The 25,243-nt window shown below is 37.2% G+C and overlaps 1 protein-coding gene across 1 annotated transcript in view; it reads right to left on the bottom strand.

Moving 5' to 3' along the window:
• Positions 1–25,243, bottom strand: part of IL1RAPL1 (interleukin 1 receptor accessory protein like 1) — a 712,722-nt gene that overhangs the window by 629,793 nt on the left and 57,686 nt on the right. The window contains exons 4-5 of the mRNA XM_061178117.1: positions 23,705–23,741; positions 22,646–22,925 (exon numbers count right to left, since the gene is read on the bottom strand). Coding sequence (XP_061034100.1) covers positions 22,646–22,925; positions 23,705–23,741 — 317 coding nt within the window. The remainder of the gene's footprint in view (positions 1–22,645; positions 22,926–23,704; positions 23,742–25,243) is intronic.

The raw sequence follows: 25,243 nt of genomic DNA, 5'->3' as shown, positions 1-25,243 counted from the left end.
CTTTCAGGCATGAACCCAATAAAATGCAGCTCTCCTCTGTGATTATCACTTCCCCTGCAGCCATCTCAAGTGGTGCCTATTTATTTCCTCACAGTCTGCACTTCAGAGACAGGAGCTGGGGTTGATGTTCTTGCTTCTTGCTATGGCTCCTAAGTAAAACTTATCCACTCTCTTCTCTAAAATCCTGCCTCCTTTGAAATGTATACCAGTTGGCTCTATAATCTTTTGCCCTCTCTACTCTCATTTTCCAGCCTCACTCAAGGAAGGCTTAGGTACCTGGTTTTAAGATTTCCTGCTTACATCAAGTTCTGCCGCCAGTCAACCTTGGTGTCTTCAAGACATTGGAGGATGACCCATCATAACACCATGTATGTTCATCAAGATAGGCTAGACTATCAATGAGCCCCAAATCTTACAGTGACATAATAATAAAGGTTTATTACTCACTCAAGCTACATGTCTGCCATGGGTTGGTTGAGGGTTATGCTACATCATCTCACTCTGCAGGTCTGCTCAGTTAAATCTTTACAAACTCAGACCTGATTATAATCTCCCATAACACCATCTTTCCTCTTTAACAGCTGTTATAATTGTAATTTTCCATGTATTTTGTGATTTCTGATTGTATTTCTTGGCCTGTGCTCTGTAAGGCCTATAAGGACAAAGGCTGTGTCTGTTTTTGCTGGTCTTACTTAGATTCTTCAATAATTAGCCCAGTGCTAGCCACATAATAGGCATTCAATAAATGTTTATTGAATTCAATAATGGATAGAGGGATGAATAGATGAATGAGTGGATGGTAATGACATTGACTGGAGGGAGGGAGGAAGGGGTCAGGGAGTAGAAGAAAGTTTTAGGGAAGAAGTAAAAAACCCTCTAGTCATTGAATGGGAAGTGTTTATGGGCGATCAAAGAGTAGGTGACCAGTAGTCAGGTTAAAGCTGGAGGAAGAGTTGGGGGTAGACATACAAATTTGTAAATTATCAGAATATAAGTAGTGGTTGATTTAAAAGCAAGAAATGCTTACATGTTAGATTGATTGCATTGATGGCTACAATTTACCTGTATCCATGCCTCCAATGCAATGTCACTTTGTAGCTCCTTCCAACAAGAACTAATTTTCTTTTCTACTCCATGAATCTGGGCTGTCTTTGTCACTTGCTTTGGCCAACAGAATGCAGCAAATTTTATGACAGTGTGCCAATTCTGAGCCTAGGCATCAAGAAGCCTCAATGCCTTCATTCTCCTTCTTGGAACCCAGCCCCTTCTGGATGGAAAAACATGAGTTAGTCTGTGGAGGATTAGAGACCATGTGGAGAGGCCAATTTTACCAACTGAGGCCATATTAGACTGGCCTATACGTAAATAATCCCAAAACATGTAGGCCAGGCAAAATGAGTAGAACTTCCTATTGACCTGCAGTTGACAGCAGATACATGAGAGAGCCCAGCTGGTCTGTAGAGTCATGCTCAATATCAAATGATTATTGTTTTAACTCACTGGCTTTTGAGGTGATATGTTACATAACCATAGCTTACTGATACACAAAAGAGATAAATGCTACAAAAATAAGATTCTGAAAGCCATTTAAATTTTTTGTGTTGTTGATTTTTTAATTATGGAAAATTTTAAATATATGCAAAAATAAAAAAACACTGAATAACTCCCATATACCATCACCCAGTTTCAACAATTATCAACATGTTCCTGATTTAATTTCATCTATATCCTTACCCATTGCCCCAAATTCCTGACACCAATTATCTCCTTTTTCAAAGTAATTTTAAGTATACATTTTGGAAAAGACAACTTGAACTCTTTGAAAAAGAAAGTAACCCAATGCTCTGGTAGAAGCTTGCTAAAGTGATTAAAAGATATTTTCAAACAAATTCATTTAAATTAATTCTTATATAAGCTTGAACTTCAAAAGTTAGAAAGGAAAGAGAAAGCTGGAAAAGAAATCTCTTCTCGACTGATAACGGGGCAGTGCTGGCCCTGTGTCGATTCCTATAGGGATTGCAACTTTTTTCTTTAGAACCAGAAAAATGAGTCCCCTCTCAAGCAGAGAGAAGGAAGAAGAGATCTAATGCTAACCTGACTCCCAGAAGAGATTCAAGGATTTCCTGGAAAAAGTAAAGAATAAAGGTTATTCCCTCTAAGATAATTAATACACATACTGGAGGGGGTGGGGATGTAACTCAACACTGAGTTCCAATGACCTGAGGATTTTGTTACAATCAAGTGTCCTATAAGTACGTCCTGTGGGAATTTCTCTTTAGCACAGATAAAGAGGAGGTTTACTAAGGCAGAAATGAAAATACACTTTTAACTCTTCTAAGTATATTTTTCTCAACATATGCATGTAGAGTTATTAAATGATTTAGTTGATTGAAATGTTATAACAAAGACACTTTTTTTGGCAGAGAAAGAAATAGTATATGAAGTATGTACTAAGTAAAGATATTTTAACAAAGCACTATCACTTAATGGCAGTTGCAGTCGTCCAAATACAGGTATGGGAGAAATAAAAGTTCTTTAACTAGATCCACTCATTCATTAAAAATAAACAACTTGATTTGCAGCAACATAGATGGACCTAGAGGTTATCATACTAAGTGAAGTAAGTCAGAGAAAGATAAATATCATATGATATCACTTATTTGTGGAATCTAAAAAAAATGATACAAATGAACTTATTTACAAAACAGAAACAGACTCACAGATTTTGAAAACAAACTTATGGTTACCAAAGGGGAAAGGGAAAAATTAGGAGGTTGAGACTAACATATACACACTACTATATATAAAATAGATAAACAACAAGGACCTACTGTATAGCACAGGGAACTATATTCAATATCTTGTAATAACCTGTAATGGAAAAGAATCTGAAAAAGAATACATACACACACACACACACACACACACACACAACTGAATCACTTTGCTGTACACCTGAAACTAACACAGCACTGTATCAATAAATCAACTACACTTCAATAAAAAAGTTTTTTAAAAATAAACAACTTGCTAGGTCCGAGGGCTAAAATACTTGAAGTGAATTCTATTTTAAAGTGAAAATTTTGTACAAGGCTTCCTTACACTTTGGTTCATGTAACCTATAAAAAGATGCTTTGATGTTTACCTCCATTTATTTTTTCATGAGAGGCTCTGAGAGATTAAGAGTATCATTCAAGTTCCACATTTAGAAATTTGAAGATCCAAGAACTACTCCATGTCTTCTGGTTCCTAGCCAGTGTTTATAGTGCTATAACATAATACTTCTTTAAAATAGATACAATTATAAAGAGGCTTCAATATTGGTTTCACACATACACTAAAACCTTTTGGTTGTTAAAAAGAAACACATTTTACAACATCTTCAATATCTATCTACTTTCTGGGAAGTCATCGTTGATGATTCATCCCTAACATTAAATCCATAGTCAAATGCTATGAAAGTGATGGCCAAGTAGCTCTCCTGGTCTTCTCTGGATTCCCACTATCATGGCCTAAGTCCAGACTCTCAACACTTCCCATCTGGTTAGCCCGTGTAGCCCATGGTGCCAGATCCCCAAATAAATGGCTACCATATAAAGGCTGCTTCCTACAAACACCTGAAACCCTCAGTCTGAGGGCTTTTGTCCGGCCTTGTGACCAAGCTAAGTTTCCATGACTGGCAAGCCAGCAATGCTGGAGAGCTAAAGCTTCTAGAAGAAGCCCTCAATAAGGAATAGATGGAGAGGTGGTGGAAAAATAACCTGTCTTCCTCTTCCCTTGGGTGTGATAACTCTGAGGGCATATCTACATTTTCTCTGAGTCTTCCAGTGGACCTAATTTCCAGTTGCTCACAGAGTAACTCGCTTTATAATACACATTTTATTGGCTTCCTTCTCTTCCCCATATTACTTCCCCATTACTCTAGTGATGCTTCCTTGGGGTCCACTTCTTGGGGTGCCCAATCTAAGACATCCCTGTAGTTAGGTGTTACTCTAAACCCTCCATTCAACTTTCTCACACACTGCTGCCAAATGAACTCCCTAAAACTCAAATCTGATTTTGTCATCCATCTGCTTAAAATCCTTCAGCAGCTCCCTGCATCTTTTAGTGAAAAGTTTTCACCTCTTTACTTTTGCACCCAAGTCCATGAACTGATACCTTCCTACTTCCATAGCTACATCTCAGAACAACCCAAATCACAGGCACTTTGCTACAGTCATAGACAATCAGAAGGCATGTATAATGATTCTATCCTTGTACTATTTTCCCACCTCCTCCAAACCTCCTTTTCATCTAAGTTTTATGCCTGCATCAGAACTCAACACATATCTTCATGAAGGCTTTTCTGATTTTTATTCAAAATCACACACCTCATCTATATACCCATTACACTCTGTTCTTTCCACTCTCATAACTTTTGTCATATTAGACATTAATTGTTGACTAAATTAATTTTATTCTTCAGAAGACTGTAAGATTCTTGAGGACAAAGACTTGGCTTTGATTCTTAGCCATCACCTGGCCAAGAGGAGCTCTCAAAGAATGGTTAAATAATTATCTAGATGACACAATAACCAGAATAATTTTCTCTATGGCATATAGGCCATCCTGGATCACTGTCTCCATCTCTTAAGAAAAAAGTGAAACTCCTGAGCCTGGTATTCTATCCACAGACACGTCTCATATCTGCCCACAGCTTCCTTTCTAGCTTCTTCTGTAGGCACTATTGTGCACTCTTCACTCTAGGCACATACATCTGTTGGTCTTCCCTTCTCAGAGCACCTCTTCCCAAATCACCATGGCTGGCATTGTGCTACTTCCACTGTGTGATATAAAATGTCCTTTCCATTTCTCTATCAGTAAAAATCCATCTCATGTAGCTTCAATGCGCCGTTTTGTGTATCCATCCCTGAATCTTCCTGATTGCAGTAACACCCTGTCACCAGATCTCTAACAGCATTTGCCATTCAGTGATACAGATAATTCTTTTTAAGTCCATCTACCCTGGTTGACTGTGGTATCTTCAGACAATGTGTGTCTTGTCTATTTTTCTTTCTATCCTCAGAGGACTGCAGGTCTGATGCTTAGTAGGTGTTCAATAAATCTTGTTGAAGGTACAAATAAACAAAAGAGAACAATATTCCAGTTGAGGTGCATTTATTAAAAAAAAGTATATGCATGTTTATGTATACATGTATGTCTGTGTGTATACTGTCTAAAGAATTTAAAAGTTAAATAGTGATAAACAATCTGAACATATAGCCTGATATTTGGAGATCCGATACTAGCAATGAATCGATTTTAAAGAAAAGGATAGCTATCCTGTGGAAAACAATATTTTTATGTGAGCAACAGAGAAAGGGTCTGGAGCAGTGGACACAAATCTCACCTAATAAGAAAGTAATTCCAAAGGTAATGATTAAATCCTGTAATGACAAAAATAACTTAAGTCCTTCATCATGTAAGGACACCAATAAAAACTGTAATTCTTTTAAGATCAGAGGTCTAGTTACTGCTCAGAGCAAACAAGTCTATAGGCCTCACACTGAAACAAAAGAAGGAATTCAGAGCTGCCAATTTTATAGCCTCATTAAACCAGGGAAGCCACAAACAACTCTTGCTGATGAGGAAATTATGGCAATTACCAAAATTGTCAAGGGAAAGGTATGACAATATGTAAAAATTTCATGGCTTGACTTTAAGATCAGAAATTAATATTCATGATAAACATCAGAGTCAAGGACATAGAGCTTTGCACTCCAGAATTAAAGGTCTTAAACTCTAATTTTAGAGTAGTCTTTAAGTACTGTTTAGACAAACAAAAATGTTATTTCCTCCAGGGGGGCTATTAGGGTAAAGAGAGAGCTGTCATATTCACCTAATTAATGAAAACAACATTCAGAGATCAAGAAAGTTTGATATTTTCAAATCTTTACTTTGTAAACCAAAGCCTTTGAACAGACATTCATAGTGGCAATTTTCATTAGAAGTACAATTACTTGGAAATTACGATTTAGGAACTAAAATATTTTCATTCTTTTGTACAAGATATCTACATGGGATTTCCACACCATGTCAACAAAGTTAACACACAGGCTGTTACTCTGCACACTACTGGCTTCCCTAATTAAGAACTTTTCAGAAGGTTGAATAATCTGCAGTGCTCTTTCATTTGAAGATCACAGCAGTGGAATCTGGAAGGCACCCTGCTATGTCTTTACTACCTATGATTCCATTTGTAAATTAAATTTAGATGGAGAAGTAAATAGTCTTTGTAAGAAATTAACTATGCAGTACATCGTTAACATTTTAGAAGGAAGATGTATAATTTATATTTAATTAGCTAATATTTTAGAAGGAGGTATATACCTTGTATTCACTCACTTTCAATCTACTACATGCTGGGTGCCATGTCAAGCACTGGGTCTCCTCCATCGAGAGACTCTTCACATTCCTACGATTTTATAAAGCACCCTGCTGTCCCTGAATCTGTATGGGATATGATTCCCTTAAAAGGATCACTATTACCTGAATATCAATTCTCAAACTTACTGTGGATAAGAAAAACCTGGATGCACATTGAACCGTCAGGTTCCCAGTCCTTGTTTCCCTAGAAATTCTGATTCAATAGGTATGTGTTAGGATCCAGGAATTTTTTTTAAACTAGTGATTTTTTTAAACTGGTGATTATTAAAATCTAATTATACATCAGATCATAATTTGAGAAACAGTGGGTAGTAGTTTTCAACTTTTTTTTGTTACAATTCCCTTGAAAGATCTTAGAAAAATCCTGGGTGTTTTAAGTTGACATCTATTTTTTGTAAGTTTAAAGAAGTTTATTTATTTGCTTAGTAGGAGGGAAGAATATTAAATATTATAAATATCAAAAAGGATAACTGGAAAAAATACATCATGGCATGATTTGATGAAACAGAATTTTCTTTTTTTAAGAAAACTGTTTGGGGGGGGCGATTATGTATATCAAATATATGAAAAACAACAAATAAAATTTACCCCTGGGTTTCATCAAATGTATCTTGAAAATATGATAGTTCTATAAAACATTCCAATTACATTTAATTTAGTATCACTACTATATGTTGTTTTGGCTGTTCTGAATTGAGAGTATACCAACTTGGATTAAGCTTCAAACTTATCAGAAATACTGTAAGACAGAGAAGATCTCTGAGTTTAAGTGGCCTTGATTTTTCAAACTAATATTTCAGACTATCCTTTTGTTTGACACCTAAGTCCGTTTTGCATACAATACATCATAATGCAATTTCACTTCTGTAAAGTAAAAGAAGTGCTACTGTGAGTTATCAGGCAATTTTACACAAGAGTACATATGGAAGTTGAGGTTCTGGAGATGAATTTCCTTCAAACTACCTTTGTGGCACACCCCTTGGGAATTCTTTGTGCAACCCCAGAAATATTTGGATTTCAGTTAGAAGAGTGCAGACTTTGAGAGTGAGCCTCTACACCAAGTAGGCTAGGTTGGCCTGTTAGCTGATCTTAAGGCACCCTAATCTTTTCCTTCTTAAAAGCCAGGCCACAAGTAATTACTCTGTGAAAGACTCTTCCAAAACAGACTGCCAGCCAAGTCTAGGAAGAATCTCATCTGGTTTAATTCACTGCTGTGCTCCCAATGGCTAGTCCAGTAGCTGGTGTAGAGTAGATACTTAATAATCTACTAGAAAATTCGTTCAATTCAGAATGAATACAGTATCAAAAATTCCTAGATATTTCAATCATATCAACTACGTGCAACCAATTCCAAAGCTTCTTCAGTAACAGAAATAATATTCCTGTTTTAATGTAAAATAATGGTTGGTTTGCCATTTAGTGGATTGGTTTACAGTGTCAAGACCAGAAAGACAGCCTAACCCTCAATATTAGGATAGATCAAGTGAAAATTTGTTGCCAGATTATTGTAATCATTCTTCAAACACAACGCCATCAAAGTTAATTGAAATGATAACTGTGTATAAACTTACTTACTTGAAGCAAATAAAGGAAAGTCTCCCTGGAATATCAGGAAAATAAGTAACTTATAAAATCTTTAAAAAAAAACTCTATTGAGGAGTAATTGACAAATAAAATTGTACACATTTAAAGTGTACAATGTGGTGATTTGATATACATATGTACTGTGGAATGATTACCAACATCAAGATAATTAATACATCCATCACCTAATTATAAATTTTTTTAAAAAATGAATTTTTATAATCATCAGTGATTATGGAGTCGGAGGATCCAGCTTGATTTTCAATATTTCTAAATATTAGCTTTGTGTTCTAATATCCTTTCCACATCTACATTACAGGACTCTAGGCAAAATGTAAATGTATAATATAAACATATTATAGGAAAGAGCCAATAATCGTTTGATGTTACCATTTCAAAACAAAGGCTAAGAGCCACACGTGGCTATTTCAAATTAAATAACATTTAAAATTCAGTTCTGCTGCTGCACTAGGACCATGGGATAACCTTGTGAATGGAAGTCACATGCTAAGCACTGCAGTCTGGGTCTTGACAAACCCTGAAACTATCATACAAGTTCAGGAATGCCTATCTTTTACTTTACATGGGAGAATAAACTATCTTACTTAAGCTACTTTTCTATAATATGAAGTATAACTAATGATGTGATATTGCTTTAAAGTAGTGTTTTCATTTCTTTTTCTTTTTCTCTTTTTTGCTTTTCGTGCAATGTAAGACATTTTCCTGAAACCACTGGACCATACTTCAGATGTTACTCATTCACTCCATAACCCTGACTCTTTTATAGGACTATCTTTTATGACATTCATGGGAGAAAATGGGGATCTGTAACTGAGAGAGATAATGAAATCAGTTAAGCGCTTGTTCAATTACCTCTTCTAAGTTTTTGTTTTATAATCTCAGATTCTATATCATGAAGCTGTTACTAAATGGAAACCCTCCTGAAAGCCAGAAATGCCACTGTAAAACCTGCATAAATCTAGGCCACAGAGACTGATGAGAAAAGTCTTACTGATTCTTCACCTAAGCTTTAGAGAAGATGAATATATGGAGTTTGTATGTAGCCTAATCAGAGTAAGCTGGTTGTCTATTTATTTCCTGGACAATGAGAAATTTTCTGGGAACCAGAACTAGAAATACTTGAAAGAGCAGGGATTTGTCCAGCCAATTCTTCTTCAGGAATGTTGATGAGGTAATTCTATAATTGGTTGTGAGTGAATCTGGGCAGAGGGAGAGGCTACTGAGGGCAGGATGCATATGCATATGTATACGTTGGGGACAGGTATGGTAGTATTGAGAATATTAATATTTCTTAATCCTTTCGGGAATTTTAAAGAAGGAAGGCTGTGGAAATAAAAAAATAGAAGTTTGTTCAAGAATATGCATTATTGGGGCTTCCCTGGTGGCGCAGTGGTTAAGAATCTGCCTGCCAATGCAGGGGACACGGGTTCGAGCCCTGGTCTGGGAAGATCCCACATGCCGCGGAGCAGCTGGGCCCGTGAGCCACAGTTACTGAGCCTGCGCGTCTAGAGCCTGTGCTCCGCAACAAGAGAGGCCGCGATAGTGAGAGGCCCGCGCACCGCGATGAAGAGTGGCCCCCACTTGCCGCAACTAGAGAAAGCCCTCCCACAGAAACGAAGACCCAACACAGCCATAAATAAATAAATAAATAAAATTAAAAAAAAAAAGGCTTCAAAAGGAGCCAGAGTTTAGTTAAAAAAAAAAAGAATATGCATTATTCATTCAACAGGTACTGACAGAGTGTTTACCGCATGCATAGCAAAAATGATCTATTGAGTCATTTCAGTATATGTGGAGGGATGCTTCTTGGCTGTGCCAAAATTGGCTACTAATTTCCCCTCAATATCTGCTTCCTCTTCTTCCTCAGTGTAGCAGATACTTTTGGTATCCCACTCAGAATTTCTTCACCAGCTGTTGTACCCATACCTCAGCTGCTGTGGGTGTTGACTGGACAAAGCTCACACCTGTACCCTTTTCCAGAGACTCATCTTAGCATGACAAGAGCCACCTGGATAGAGATGACTGTGAAGTCCAGGCCCTGCCTCCTTGCTTCAAGGGAGGATAAATTCTGTGGTGCAATTTATGTTCCACAGCTCCCTGCGGGATCAGGATGAGTCTAGACTTTTGAAAACTCACCATTTCCTGGCTTTTTCTCTTGAGTGCACTCCTCAGTAGATCACTTGCACAAGAATCCCTGTCTTGGGCTTTTCTTCTAGAGAAACGAATTTAAGATCCTCAGGAATAGACCTCTATGTTGTTATCAGGCACATGGGTACTAATAATAAAAACCACATATCCCAGTCACCACTACAGTTTCATGTAATTATGTGAACAAGTTCTAGCCAATGAGATGTAAGGAGAAGTGACATAAATAACCTCTGGGTCTTGTCCTTAAAAGTGGAAAGGACCATGTTCTTTGTTCCTTTCATTACATATTGCTGCTTATACTAACATGGATATGGTGGACAGAACTTCATCTTGGAAAATAAGGATGAGGACCATACCCCAGGGAGAACGGAGTGGAGACAGAAAAGAAACCTGAGGCCTAGACAATTCACAATTAGGCAGACATCATATAAGCTCTGAACTACCTACATCTGGAATTTTCTTTGAGCAGAAAGCTTCTCTTGTTTAAGCTACTGTTACTTCTAAGATTTTTGTTATATACAAATAACCTGTCCCCAAACCTGACAACTGATCAAAACATTTTTCTTTGCTTTTCAGATCTCAGTGGTCATATATGCATAATCGGAGATGCAAAGATAAACAAGATGTTAAATCTCTGCCATTAAGGAGCATTAGCTCCTTAAAGGAAAAGAAATTTGAGCAAAGTATGGACTTTAGTTAATTTAAAAAAAAGAAAAAAGACTAACAAGTAGACTAACATAGAACCTAGAAAGGACCCCAGACCTCTTCCTTTATTTATTCAAGTGCTGTGTCAGGGAGCTATGGTGGGAACTCTATTTAAGGCTTTCCTAGAGTGACGGCTTAAAGTCAAGGCAACTTTATTTCTCAAGACCCTCAGATTTTGTGGTGAAAAAGTTTAGGTTTGTACTAGAAAAGTATAAGATGTGCCTCTTGCTATTTTTTCCTTTTATTTGTTTCCCATAGCAACATCCAATCAGGCTCTCAACATCCAATCAAGCACCATCTCTGATGTATTTTTAACTTCCCAAAGTGATCTTGAATCTTTTTTCCTTGCTATACCTACCATTAGTACTCTAACCGTAGCCCCCATCACTTCACACCCTAATTATTGTAAAAACCCCTTGTCTGTTTTCCACGTTCCAATTTCTGTAAACATTCATATACTTGCTGGAAGATAATTCCAGAAAAACTGCTTTCAGCTTTCCATTCCTTGCTTTATACTTAGCTGCCATTTAAGTCTTAGCATCTGTTTTACCCTTCTTTACAGCCATCCCTCTCACCATCACCTACAAAACCCCATTTTCCATCAAAACTGATCTAGTCACTCTATTATGAATAGACTGTGGTTTTTTTCTTTGTTAATAACAATAGCAGTTTCTACTTTTGGCTTACCTATTTGCAGTTTGCAAGGCATTTTCTAGATCAGAGGTCAGCAAACTTTAGCCTGCAGGCCAAATCCATCTACCACCTATTTTTGCAAATAAAGTTTTATTGGAGAACAGCCGCACTCATTCCTTTATGTATCGTCTGTGCCTCTGTCCTGCTACAACAGCAGAGTTGAGTATTTGCAATAGAGACTATATTGTCTGCAAATTCTAAAACTTTTACCATCTGGCCCTTTACAGAAAAAGTTTGCCAACCCTTGTTCTAGATCATTTTAAAATTTTTCTTATACTAGTCTTCATGAAACCCTTCTGACAGGGAAAATTTTCTCCATCACACTTTCCCTAGCCATGTGTTTATTTTTCAAAGTCCTGCTCAAATCACAGGCTCTTCGTGAGCCCTTCTAAGAACAGTCTCTTTATTGTCTTCCCTACAGTCATTAGGTTATTCTTATTTTTTTCTTGGGAACCACATACAATATTAGACTTAGAAAGAACCTTGAATAACCGGAGCTTCATATTCAACTTTTTCACTTATCCTAAACTTTGTTGATCAGCTGCTATTACTTTATTAGGCCTATTCACTTTATCTTTGGTTACTGCACCAACATTAGCAGTTAGGGGAAGGGGAAGCTGGGACAAAGTGAGAGAGTAGCATGGACATATATACACTACCAAATGTAACATGGATGGCTAGTGGGAAGCAGCTGCAGAGCACAGGGAGATCAGCTCGATGCTTTGTGACCACCTAGAGGGGTGGGATAGGGAGGATGGGAGGGAGGGAGACGCAAGAGGGAAGAGATATGGGGACATATGTATATGTATAACTGATTCACTGTTATAAAGCAGAAACTGACACACCCTTGTAAAGCAATTATACTCCAATAAAGATATTAAAAAAAATAAAAAAATAATAGAGCACAAAAGTATGACCACCAATAGTCTTGCTGGATTGTCAATGGCCTCTCTGCCTGGCACATATATTGTTTGCAATTTTAAAATTTCCTCGAGGTAATTACCATTTATATCATATAGACATTCAGTAATGTTTGTGAAATATGATAAATGTACATGTTATAGCCATGACTGAAAAGGGCTCACAGTAATTCATTTTACCTAAAATAGAAAAAAAAAAAAAAGGATACGTAAGAACTCAACATTTACCTTTATGTGCCTAATTATTTTACAAATGTATATTTCAGCAGCCAACCTATTCCATATTAGTTTGATACTTTTTGGAGAAAATTTATTAGTCTCTGTCTTCCCTGAACCTGCCACCATTGATTTCAAAGAATTTTCAAAGCTTTCTTTCTTATAAGACTTAGAAAGATAAGACAAAGCTTTTCTCAGTCCAGTGATCTAAGAAACTATCCCATCATCACTTGAGCAGAATTTATTTCATCTTCTTAGTATTTAGGAAAAAAATGGCTGTTATGTTGCAGACATGTATTTTCAGGATGATTAAAAAATCAGTAAATTGAATAGCCAATTCACACAGCTCTAGGCTTTTACTTCCAACAATTGGGTTTGTTGTTTCTGAAAAGAAAGCACTCAGAAAGACAACAATCTGGCTAATTATTGCCCTGTTCAAAAATAGTTCAGTCCTTTAGAAAACACCTTCAAGTCTCAGACACGGAAAGAAGGGTAAACTTTAGTATCTGTCCTAGGTTGATTTACCACCTCAGCATGATCTCCAAGAATTATCAGAATTATGAAACTGGAAATTCTCTTTGAGGCCTATTATGGCAAGAGACACATGTTCCCACCAAAAGATTATAGAAAGAGTAACTGATATGCAGTTCTATAATTTCAATTTATCATCCGTATAAGACACTGCATCCAGACTTGAAACCTTAAAGACTTTCAATTGTATTTCAATGGATTTTTTAAAGGACTACCTTATGTAGGCTTAATTGCATTTTTTATAGCCTATAAATTACAGCTGATATTCTCAAGGGTATACTGTGGTTTCAATTAAGAGAGGTAGTTTAACAATTAGGAGACCAAGACCGTGAAACTACATTAGGTCCTTGAAACACATATGCATATGATCATTAAGATTTCTGGGTAAGATATAAAACATTTATATGGGCTTTGATTGTCCTGAACAAATGGAGACTCCTTGGGGCATAAATGTTTAAGACTTTCTAAAATGATGCTGACATTATTTATCCTTTGATCTAAGAATGACTTGATTTTTAAGCAATAATCACATAAAACAATAATAAATATTAAAATTATCATCTATCATACAGATTAAAATGAATGAAAACTTATTTCTACTACACCTATAGCTGTTACTTGTTGGTCTTTTAGGCCTAACATATTATTACTGTTTACTTCCACCTGGTGACAGTGAGGGTATATTACAGGGAGAGAATAAAACAGTGTTTTGGAATACCAAAGGTCATGATGGAGGATAAGCAGTCCATAACTGGTGTTAATTTCAGATAAGAGCTGTCATAAGAAATGGAATTATTATTTTTTTCATGGAAAATGATAGGAATCAGAAAATGGTATAATTTTGGCTATGCCAACGTTTTCCACAAGGCATTCTAAGAACATTAACCCCAATCACTATTTTATTCAGTAACTATTTTGTGGGTGCATTCTCACTAACAACACTATCTCACACTGACTCTGAGGGGAATCACATCAGTGATAATCAGTTTGGGATGCAATGCATACTGTATCATCCAGAGAAGGTTGCTTAAAAGGTCTTGGAGGAAAACCCTGAGATACTTAGCTATGAAGCTATATGAGGCATACACTAAGACTAGCTAAGCAAAGGGGTGTCTAAGAATCTGGTGCACTGTCTTCCAGCACCCTGACTCGAAAGTAGAGAGACAGCAGTCTTAAATATACTTGTGGGTGTGGCCTCTGCTTAATGGAATAGATTACAATTTAATACATAAAAGGCTCACAAGCATTTTAAGAAATCGTCCTAGTTTGTTGATAAAGTTCCAATTAAAAAGAGGCCTCTGGGCCCTTAGCTTTCCACGGAAGAGAAGAGGATGGACCCAAAAGCCACAGAGAACCACTCCCAGTAAGCAGAACTGGGCCCTAATCAAAAAACTGCTGACGTGTGCCCAGCTGGGTTTTAGAATTGCTATGGGTCAGTGACTGCTCTGTATCTCTCACACATTTTGGATAGGATTATTTAGCTTAGTTATTTTATTCCTGTCTGACCATAGAATGTTGGGTGTGTAAGGGTTAGATAACAAGTCTTTCTAGCTCACAGACCTTTGGATCAAGAGGAACCACTCCTGAGCAGTTGTACTCAAGGAACTAAGCATGAAGAACCTCATTCACACATAGGTAATGAGATCCTGGACTTGTAGCCTTATCTTGATGTCACAATAAGACTTTGGGGGTCTTAGGAATGGGGTGAGTGTACTTTGCATGTGTAAGGGCAGGGATTACTAGGGGCCAAAGGGCAGACTCTGTTGTACTGTTATTTTGGTGATCCCACCAAAAAAACACATCTTGTGGAATTCAGGCTCTTGTAAAGTCTCCTCCCATATTAGCTCTAGACTCGGCTAATGGGCTATTAGTAAGCATGAGGCAAATAGATGCTTGATAAGTCTTCATACATTCTGAGTTGCCATATAAAATGTCTGGCCATCCTGCTGGAGAGACAGTTGGAAAGACCACGTGGAGAAAAGGAGACCCTGAGAATTCATGGAGAGAAAGAGGCTCAGCCAATCCTGTATCCTAGTTGATTCCAGCCTCAAGTGACTATGGGCAAAATCAGCAGAAGAACAACCAAGCTGAGTCCAGCCCACATTGCAGGATCACGTGTAAATAAAATGGCTGTTGTTTTAAGCCACTTAGTTCGGAGGTGTTCCCCCCCATAATAGATAACTGAAACAACTGTCTTTGGAGCAGTTTGATAAAAGTAGAAAGATGATAAACATATACTGGATCTTCTTCAAGAAATAGCTCTATATTCTTCAGAGAGGCAGTGAAAAATGGAATTTCAGATGAAGGAACAAAGAGTAAAAGAGTAAGGAAAATTCATACTGTAATCTGCAAACAGCAGACAGGATGGTGAGAACACAGCACAAAGTGCCTATGGAGACAAACACCCAAGATGAGTCTAGAATGAAAGGTTGAAGCTGGGTTGTAAAGGGACGTGTACACCAAGCAAAGTCTTCAGACTTCATACTGGGTGATAGGGCCCATTAAAGACTTTTAGGTAGAGAAATGAAATAATATCTCTGTTGTGGACATATAATTCCACAACAGTGTGGAACAGTAACTAAAATAGGAAAAATGTGGAGGCAGAGAAACCACTTGAGAGGACATTGCAGTCACTTGGAGAGTAGAAATTAGTATGAACAACAAAGAATGAATTCAAAAGACATTTCTAAGGGTACACTGGACAGGTCTGAGTAGCAATTAAGGCAAGGTAAAGAACGTTAAGGAAACAATGATAAGTGATAACTTTCTAGCTAGTGTTACTGGAATGATAGTGATTCTATTTATCAGAAAAAGAAAGGAAACATCTGAGGAGGAGATAGCTTTGTTGAAGTAAGTATCAAAATAGATTTTGGTACATGTTGAAGTCAATGTGTCTTTTAGACAAATAGGAAGAGGGGACTATTAGGAAAGTGAAAATATATTTCCGGTGCTTGTGAAAATGTTTGGATTTAGTTTCTGAGTTATTAATAAGTATTTATTAAGTGAAGCTACTGGAATAAATAAGAAGGATCAGGGAGCAGTGGTTCACAAGCTGACTGCACAACAGAATCATCTGATATCTGGATTTAACAGATCTGAGGTGGTACACGGGCATCAGTAGTTTTTACAAGCTCCCCAGTTAATTCAAATATGCAGCCAAAGTTGAGAGCAACCGATGTAGAAGAATAAAGGGAGAGAGTTGAAAACAAAATTCTGGTAAACACTAGCATTTAAGGAAAATTCAAAGAAAAGGTGTTCCAAGGAAATTTACTAAGTTATATATCAGAGAGCTAATAGTAGACATGGTAAAGGTCAGTGTTAAAACCAAGAGAGACCCAAAGGATCTGGCAATTCGAATTTCTTTGGCCCTTCCACGTAAAATTTTAATAGAGTAGCAATGAAGTCAAACAGTCTTTCATCATCTCCACTCTACTCTTAAACCCTTCCAATCAGTTTTTATTTTGGTTATTCTATTTTTCAGTTGCTTAATTTCCATCTGTTTCTTTTTATAACCTATTTTTCTTTGCTGAGATTTTCCATTATTTTCATCGGTTTTCAGAGATTTTGTAGTTACTTGCTGAAGTATTTTTATGATCATTGTTTTAAAATCCTTGTCAGATTCATCTCATTGTTGGTATCTTTTCTCATTAATGTTGTAATTTTCCTGACTCACGGTCAGGTCAATGAGTATTTTTTTTTTTTAACTCTATCCTGAACATTTTAGTTATTATAGGGATGTGGATCCTATTTCATCTTTTTTTTCTTTTTTTAATAAAGGCAATCCTCCTGTTGAAATGTAACATGTGGGCCAAGTGGATATGTATGTTCAGCTTCCTCCTCAGCCATGCTGACATCTTCCTGCCTTGTTGCCTCCAGCTCACTTCCTACTGGGCTCCACTGACACCAGAGGAGGGAAGGTCGAAAATTGGATGCCAACTAGCCCTACCTCGCACCACCTCGTCCTGCCTTTTTGATGGTAGAAGCTTTGCTCTCCACTGATACCAGAGAAGTGGGGTGAAGACTAGCAGTGACTAGCCCTGCCTCACAGTGCCTCGTAGATTCTCATTGCTGCCAGCTGGGGGTGGAGACTCAGGTCATCACTAGATTCCACTGACACTTCTCTTGCAGAAGAATATAATTCCTGCCTAGTTCCTCTGGGTGAAAGATGGAAGATCAGGACCCCACTCATGTGTGCTGACTCTACCATAGCATGGGGATCATATTATTGCTGCCTGCTTCGCCAGGCAAGGGATGGAAGATTAGCTCCCTGCTAGGCCCTGCCAACATCATCTGGTGGGACAAGTGGAGCAGTGTGGTCATGTCATTCCTCAAGTCCTGAGGTTCCTAGACAATCCTTCTTTCCACCTTTCACAACACTTGCTTTGCTTGTTGGCTGTGTTCTATCCAGCCTTTTCAGTTGTAAGGGGAGGACTGGGAGGAAGGCAGCTACTCCATCTTGGCAGAACCCCATTCTGTTTTAAACTGTGGCCACAGTATCTATAACAATTTATTGCACACTTATTTTCTCTGATGCAAATGATTTGAAGGTAAAAAAAAATGTTTTTTAAAAGTCTTTGTAATTCTAGCATTAGCATATTACCTAGCGATCAGTAGTTATTTCTGAAATGGATGACTGAGTAAATGGATTTAACTGAGTACCTTTTGATAGATGCTTAATATGTACTTTCAATGAGAAAGAAGAACTTTTTAGTCTCTAAAGAGAAAATCAAGACTTGAACAAAGGAAATAGATACTAGATAAAATACATTCTATATATGTAATTTGAAAAAGTATGCTTTTAGAAAGAACTTAACACAAAAATCAAGCATACTTCTAACAATGTTAACAATGTACATGTTGAAAATGAAATTCAAAAGGCACTATGATTTATAAACACACCAAAGAAAATGAAATAATTCTGTATAAATTCCACAAAATGTGTACAGGATTGTATGCTGAAAAATACAAAATGCTGATGAAGAAATCAAAAAAAGAAATCCTAAATAAATGGAGAGGCCTACTGCATTCATAGATTAGAAGTTTCAACATAGTAAAGACAATAATTTTCCTCAAATTGAGCTATATAGGTTTAATGCAATGCTTACCAATATTCCAGTATAGGTTTTTGTAGACATAGATAAGCTTATGCTAAAATTTATATGGAGAGGAACAGGCCCTACAACAGCTAAAAGAATCTTGAAAAAGAAGGATAAAGTGGGAGGACTCACTCTACTTGATATTTAGTCCTACTATACAGCTATAGCTACACTAACCATGACAGAGTGGTACTGGCCAAGGGACAGACACATAGATCAAAGGTATAGAATACTGAATCCAGAAATAAACCCAAGCAAACATGCCCAACAGATTTTGAATAAACATGCAAAAGCAATTCCATGGAGGAAGCTAAACTTTTTCAACAAGTGGTGCTGGAGCAACTGAACATCTATCGAAAAAGCTAAACCTTGACCAAAATAAACCTTATACCTTATATAAATATTAATTCAAAGTGGATCAGAGACAAATATAAAATGTAAAGCAATAAAACTTTTGGCAAAAAAACAATAATTTTAAAAACAAGAGAAAATTTTCAGGATCTAGGACTAGGCAAAGAGTTCTTATATTTTTGTACCAAAAACACAATCCGTAAATTGAAAAAAAATAATGAATTGAACCTCATCAAAATTAAAAACTTTTGCTCTTCAAAAAAGCCTGTTAAGAGGATGAAAAGACAAACTACAGACTGGCAGAAAATATTTCCAAACCACATATCCAAGAAAGGATTAGTGCCTAGAATATACAAAGAATCCTCAAAACTCAACAGTAAGAACACAAATAATCCAGTTACAAAATGGGCAAAAGACATAAACAGACATTTCACTGACGAGTATAAAGATGGCCAATCAGCACACGAAAATCCATCATTAGCCATTAGGGAAATGCAAATTAAAACCATGAGATATCATGATACACTGATGGGTACAATGGAAAATGGTGACAATACTAAATGCTGCAAGCATGTGGAGAAACTGGGTCACTCACATATTGCTGGTGGGAATGTAAAATGGTACAGATACTTTGGAAAATAGGTGGGCAGTTTCTTATATGATTAAACATGCAACTGTCATACAAGTCAAATTCACTCTAGGGCATTTATCCCAGAGAAATGAAAACTTATGTTCACTAAAAATGTACATGAATGTTCATAGAATATTTATTTTCAATAGCACAAAATGGAAACAATCCAGATGTCCTTCAATGAGTGAATGAACACTGTGGCAATGTCCATACCATGTAACACTGCTTAACAATAAACAAGAATGAAAAACCCAATTCCAACATTTTTTTTTTTTTTTTTTTTTTGGCCGCACCGCACAGCATGTGAAACTTCCCTAACCAGGGATCAAACCCATACCCCCTGCAGTGGAAGCGCAGAGTCTTAACTGCTGAACCACCAGGGAAGTCCCTCCAACATTCTTGAATTGCAAAAAATAGATATGGAGAACAGATTAGTGGTTGCTGGGGGTTTGGGATTGGGGTGGGGAGGTGGATATGGACAACAGAAGGGATCCTCGAGGTGATGGCATTGTTCTGTACCTTGAATGTATCATTGTCAATATGCTGATTATGATTTTGTACTATAGTTTTGCAAAATGTTACCAGTGAGAGAAACTGTCTAAAGGATTCATGGGATCTCTCTATATTATTTCTTGCACATGAATATGAATCTACAAAATAAACTTTTAGTCAAAAAATAGTGTGCCAAACAAACATTAATTTACATTAAATTACTTACACAAGCACCAGCTAGCTATGCATATGAAACTGCTAATAGGGCATAACTCGGAAGAGGAGGATTAAAAAATCGGGAGTCAAGAGGAAAGGAAAATTTCATTTTTTTAAAAGTAAACTTATTCTTTTAACTGGCAGTAAAGGAAAAGAAAATAGTTACAAAGCTCTCCTTCATTCACTTTTTCATGTAAAAATAAAATAAACATTCAAGAAGGAGAAAATTGAGTAAAAAGCCAGGTACCATGGAACAAAGAATTATGTGGTATTATTCTATCCAAAATAGCTACTTGTAGATGGGAGTAGGAAAGCTCTTGTTCATTATACTGAGAGTAATCTTAGGTGTTTCCGTTATTTACACCATTGACTTGTACATATTTAGGTGTAAACACTGTACATGAAAACGCTTGTTAAAACTTTTCATTGATAAGTTAGTAACCCAGAACACTTATCAGAAAGACTAGAACCTTTGAGTAGCAGCTAACATTTTCAAAGTTCTAAAACTCTTCGTAAGTGGATTATTTAAAAACGAATGGTGACAATTTTGTGTTCTGATAGCTAACAACATGCCAAAATGTCAGTGACTCAACTAACAGCCCTGGGCTCCCTTCACGTCATCAGCACCAAGGCATCCTATTTAAACTGCTGTTTATAATGATTTTGAGTCCCGCTTTCCAAATTGGAACAGGAAGCCAGATCAACACTAGCTTCAAATCAATTGGAACACTCGAATTCCAGTGACAAAAGCATCTTTCCCTGCAGTTTATCGTTTTCTCTAGAATACCACTTGACACATATAAAACTTTAAGGTGTTTGTCTTTTAGTTTCACCTTCCATTAAAATATAGACACACGAACATATGGCAAATGTCACTGTTTTTGAAATTTTGTGACCTTCATTCATTATTGCAACTATAAATTCAGAGACATTTTAACGCAATTTCTCAGAGCATTGGATCACTGTGTATATTTAAACACATCAAAGAATTGCAACTTCAGTGCTTCAGAAATTCAGATTACTAACATAAACACATCCTTATTTTCCCATCAACAATAAATAACGAAATTAAGTGTTAGACTATGGACATTCAGCTCAATTCTAATCTCAGATAAATGAGGACATACATTTGCCTATCTTGAAGAATCACCTCCTACACATGCATCAACAATCAGAAATAATGTTTTTTAAAGAAATGCAGCAGATATGAAATTAAATCTAATAACTATTTGTCAAGTAAGAATAGCCAGTCCAAACAGTACTCTCTAACTATATTAGTATGGCAATTATTTATCAATGCACCTACAAATACTTTACTTCTATTAAGAGTTATGTTTAAACATAAAAGGGTTGGATTCCCTTTTTTAAGGGAAAGAACAAGAGTTGGCAAAGGAATAGTGCATTTGTTCTTTTATAATTCATTCCACATTTTCCCCAAGCAGAACTTTATTTGCATTCATTTATATTTTCCAAAATGAACTCTAATTTATATGATGTTGTCAGTGTTCAAAAGATGAAGTTATGTTTAACTTTCATCCGGCTTTGACCTATTTTAACATCCTAACACACTTGTAGCCATAACCCTCCATAAAGGTTATTCTTATAGGTTGATGACGAGCGGGAGACACAAACCTTATGATAGAGGAGTAATAGCTGCTAATGAGAATTTCAGAAGTGGAAGTCGAATTTTGATTTGAAAAAGACACTAGGTGATTCTGAGACTTTCTCCAAATTGAGAATCAACTGCTTTAGATTTGGCTTTATATATAAGTCGAAATAGGGACACAAAGAAATAGATTTAAACACACCCTCTATATGCCTATACCCTGCTTTGCCAATGTTCTTATAGTCTAATGACATCCACAGTCATTCACAGTCCATGAAGGGCTAAATGCTTAAACTGAGCCTTTTAACTGCTAATGTGATACATGGATATTGTCTCAACGCATTATCATTAAGCAAAGTACATATATCTCTTCCAAAAGCAGACAAAGATATGTAGATGTGTGATGGGTTTCTTTGTGGATTAAGGGCACAGGCTTTGTTATTAACTTTTGCATTGGCCCTGAGGGACCCAAAATACTTTTGTATTGACTCAGCATTTTTAGTCAATAAAATGATCTGGAACATAGCCTTTGCATTCCCTAACATGGCAAGGCTGCTTTCCTCTTCCTGTGCACATACACGTTACCTAAATCATCTTTGCAGATGTGTTTGAACCAGAGGTATCTGTGCTCTATCTGTCTGTGAAGGGCAATAACAAAATGTTACAACCCATTTAGCAATAAACTATGCATCCTTTCTGCAAGTCTTTGCTTACATTTTATTTGCGACATTTCACCTCCTCTATAAATTTTATTTCATAGTCTTTAGTAATTTCTGGCAACATAGGTAGATACCCAGATGGTATCTCTTTTCTCCATAGGCCAGAGATAATGTCTCAATATAAATTCCAATGCCAACTTTTTATGATTTAGATTCTAAATTTTAGAAAGCAGCAACACACACAAATATTGAGACCATACCTTGAGGTGAAAGGGATAGCAGCAAAATTTAGGTATAAGAAAGCAACATGTGATATAATTGATTCAACAGTAACAAAATTAAGAGGATACCTGATGACACAGGCGTAAAGACCACTGTCCTGCAGTAATGTTGGCCGGAACCAAATGGAGTCCTCTTCCTTGCTCATTCTACTTCCATCAAAGGCTATTGGCTCTTCAAAGTCTCCGGGGCCAGAGCTTTTGTACCACATCAAACTGAGTCCAGCACTTTGGGCTAGGGAGTAATTGGCTCTGATATAACCATAAAAGAGTGCACATTTGATTCGAACAGGCTCTCCCACCAAAACTTGGTATTTCTTGATATCGACAGACCAATCTGTGCATCCATCAGCTGTAGTTTAAAAAGACAGAAAGAGAGAAAGAAAAAACATTAGAGAAAAATGGAAGCAATTAGTTCATTCAACAATATTTATTGAGCATCTACATTGGACAAGATTCTTCTCTAGGCACAGACTATGCAGCAATGGATAAAACTCAGAAGGGCACTGAAAAGTAATTTATCCTACTAACAAACAATATATTCATCACTTAGTTTGCTTCTGCTGATATTTATTCTTAGTTTAAATCAGTGTCATGGTTATTGGCTTATGGCCTTCTCATTCTAAATCCACATGTTTGCCTGTTCTTTGAAAATGGATCTGGACCTGTGAAATAGTTTTCCTTTGCTAGCTGGCACTGACGCTTTGTTAGTAAAGTGTTCTGGAGAGAGATAAAGGAAAGGGTTTGCTCCCTGGTTCCAGCATGCTTGCTTGGAAGGCTCTTGCAGTGTGCAAGGCTTTTCCAGAACGTGGCTCCTGCAGTGGGTGCTTCTCCAGGACCCAGGTCCTGCAGTACACGGTAGCAGCTTGGTAATTTTTTAGCAGATCCTCAGGTGAGACACCTTCTCATGAACAGCTTTCCCAGATACCTTAGAAGGCAAGTCCCTGTCCAGTTGCAGAGGGCAGACTTCCAACCAGTTCTACCAGTGTGCCACCTCAGTGACTTCTGCCATTCAGTAAGCCATGAATTTTCCCAGTAAGGTTTGGCTCTCACTCTGGGAATGGGAGGATGGGAGCTTCTCTTTGGGTGCTCTCAGTTAGGGGTAATGGCAGCCATTCCTCTATTCTTTACAGTTATCTTTTGTTACAGACTGAATGTTTGTGTCCTCCTAAAATTCATATGCTGAAGGCTTAATCCTGAATGTAATGGTATTTGGAGGAGGGGCCTTTGGGAGATAATTAGGTTTATACGAGGCCATGAGGGCAGAACCCTTAGGAAGAGAGTAGTGCTCTTATAAGAGACACCAGAGCTTGCAACCTTTCTCTTTCTCCTTCTGAGTACTTATAAAGAGGATGCCACGTGAGCACACAGCTAGAAGGTGGGCGTCTATAAGCAGGAAGGAGGGCCCTCACCAGAAACCAAATCAGCCAGCACCTTGATCTTGAATTTCTCAGCCTCCAGAACTGTAAATTTCTGTTGTATAAGCCACCCAGTCTCTGGTATTTTGTTATGGCAGCCATAGCAGACTAATACATCATTCCTTCTTACTAGCCAATCCTTCATTACTCCAATAACCTATTACATTGAAAAAATCTTTATATAAGCTTTCCTTGTTCAAATTAGTGTATTTTTTTCTCTCTGATTGGATCCACACTGATAAAATGAGGAATAAGTGCTGTACAGCCAAACAAGACAGAAAGAAATACAACAAAAGCGGGTCATGCTCTAGTAGTGATTCACAGCCAGAGACGCAGGTAGATGGTTACTTTGCTCTGATTTCTGGGAGCATCAGGGGAAGTGTAAAGTAGAAACCTTGGTGGGAAATGGAGCTGATGGGATGGGAACTAATTGTATTTTCTGAGTTTCCTGGAAGTACCATCTTCCAAATGGCATCTTGGCACCATTTTTATCACCTCTCCCCCCTACATACACACACACACACAGACACACACACACACACAGAACAACAGGTCACCACAGGGCAGGTACATCACCATTATTATTATCATGGAGAAGTTGTGGATTTCCTGCCTAGAGAGGGCAGTTGCTCAACCCCTAGCAACATAATCAATCTGACATAGCTCACAGTATACAAATGCTGAGCAAAAGGGCAAAAACCAAGAAAAGAGGACCTCTAACAGCAGGAGCATCTGAGTACTGCAAGCAGGGTTTAACTCACTAGAGATTAAAAAGAGGGCAACCTGAAGGATCTGAGAACAGGAAAATTCATGTAGAATTCAAAAGAAGGAAAATGATCTAAATGAAAAGGAAGATGTATATTAGAGCAAAGAACACAAATAATTATGGAATTATCCAAATTTCTTATCTTAAAATATTATCTAACATCTGATGAGCACTTAATTATGTGCTGAGTTTACAAATTTTCATTCCCCTTTCACAAAAACATCCATTCAGGCTTTGGACTCATTGTTCCCTCTACATGGAACTTTTGTCACCAATCAACTGCATGGCTTCCTCCCTCCCTTCCTCCATATGTCACCTCCTCCAAGAGTCCTTTTCTAACTGCCCTGCCTGCAATACCACCTCCCTATCCTAGTCACTTGACCCAGATTGTTCTTTAATATTTTTTCACAGGACTCATTGCTATCTGACGTTACATCATGTACCCAATTTTTGCTTGCTTTCTGTCTCCCCAACAGAATGTAAGCC

The sequence above is a fragment of the Eubalaena glacialis genome, chromosome X (assembly GCF_028564815.1).
Source record: "Eubalaena glacialis isolate mEubGla1 chromosome X, mEubGla1.1.hap2.+ XY, whole genome shotgun sequence".
Taxonomy (NCBI): Eukaryota; Metazoa; Chordata; class Mammalia; order Artiodactyla; family Balaenidae; genus Eubalaena; species Eubalaena glacialis.
The sequence above is the reverse complement of the archived record's forward strand: the minus strand, read 5'-3'. Positions and strand labels throughout refer to the sequence as shown.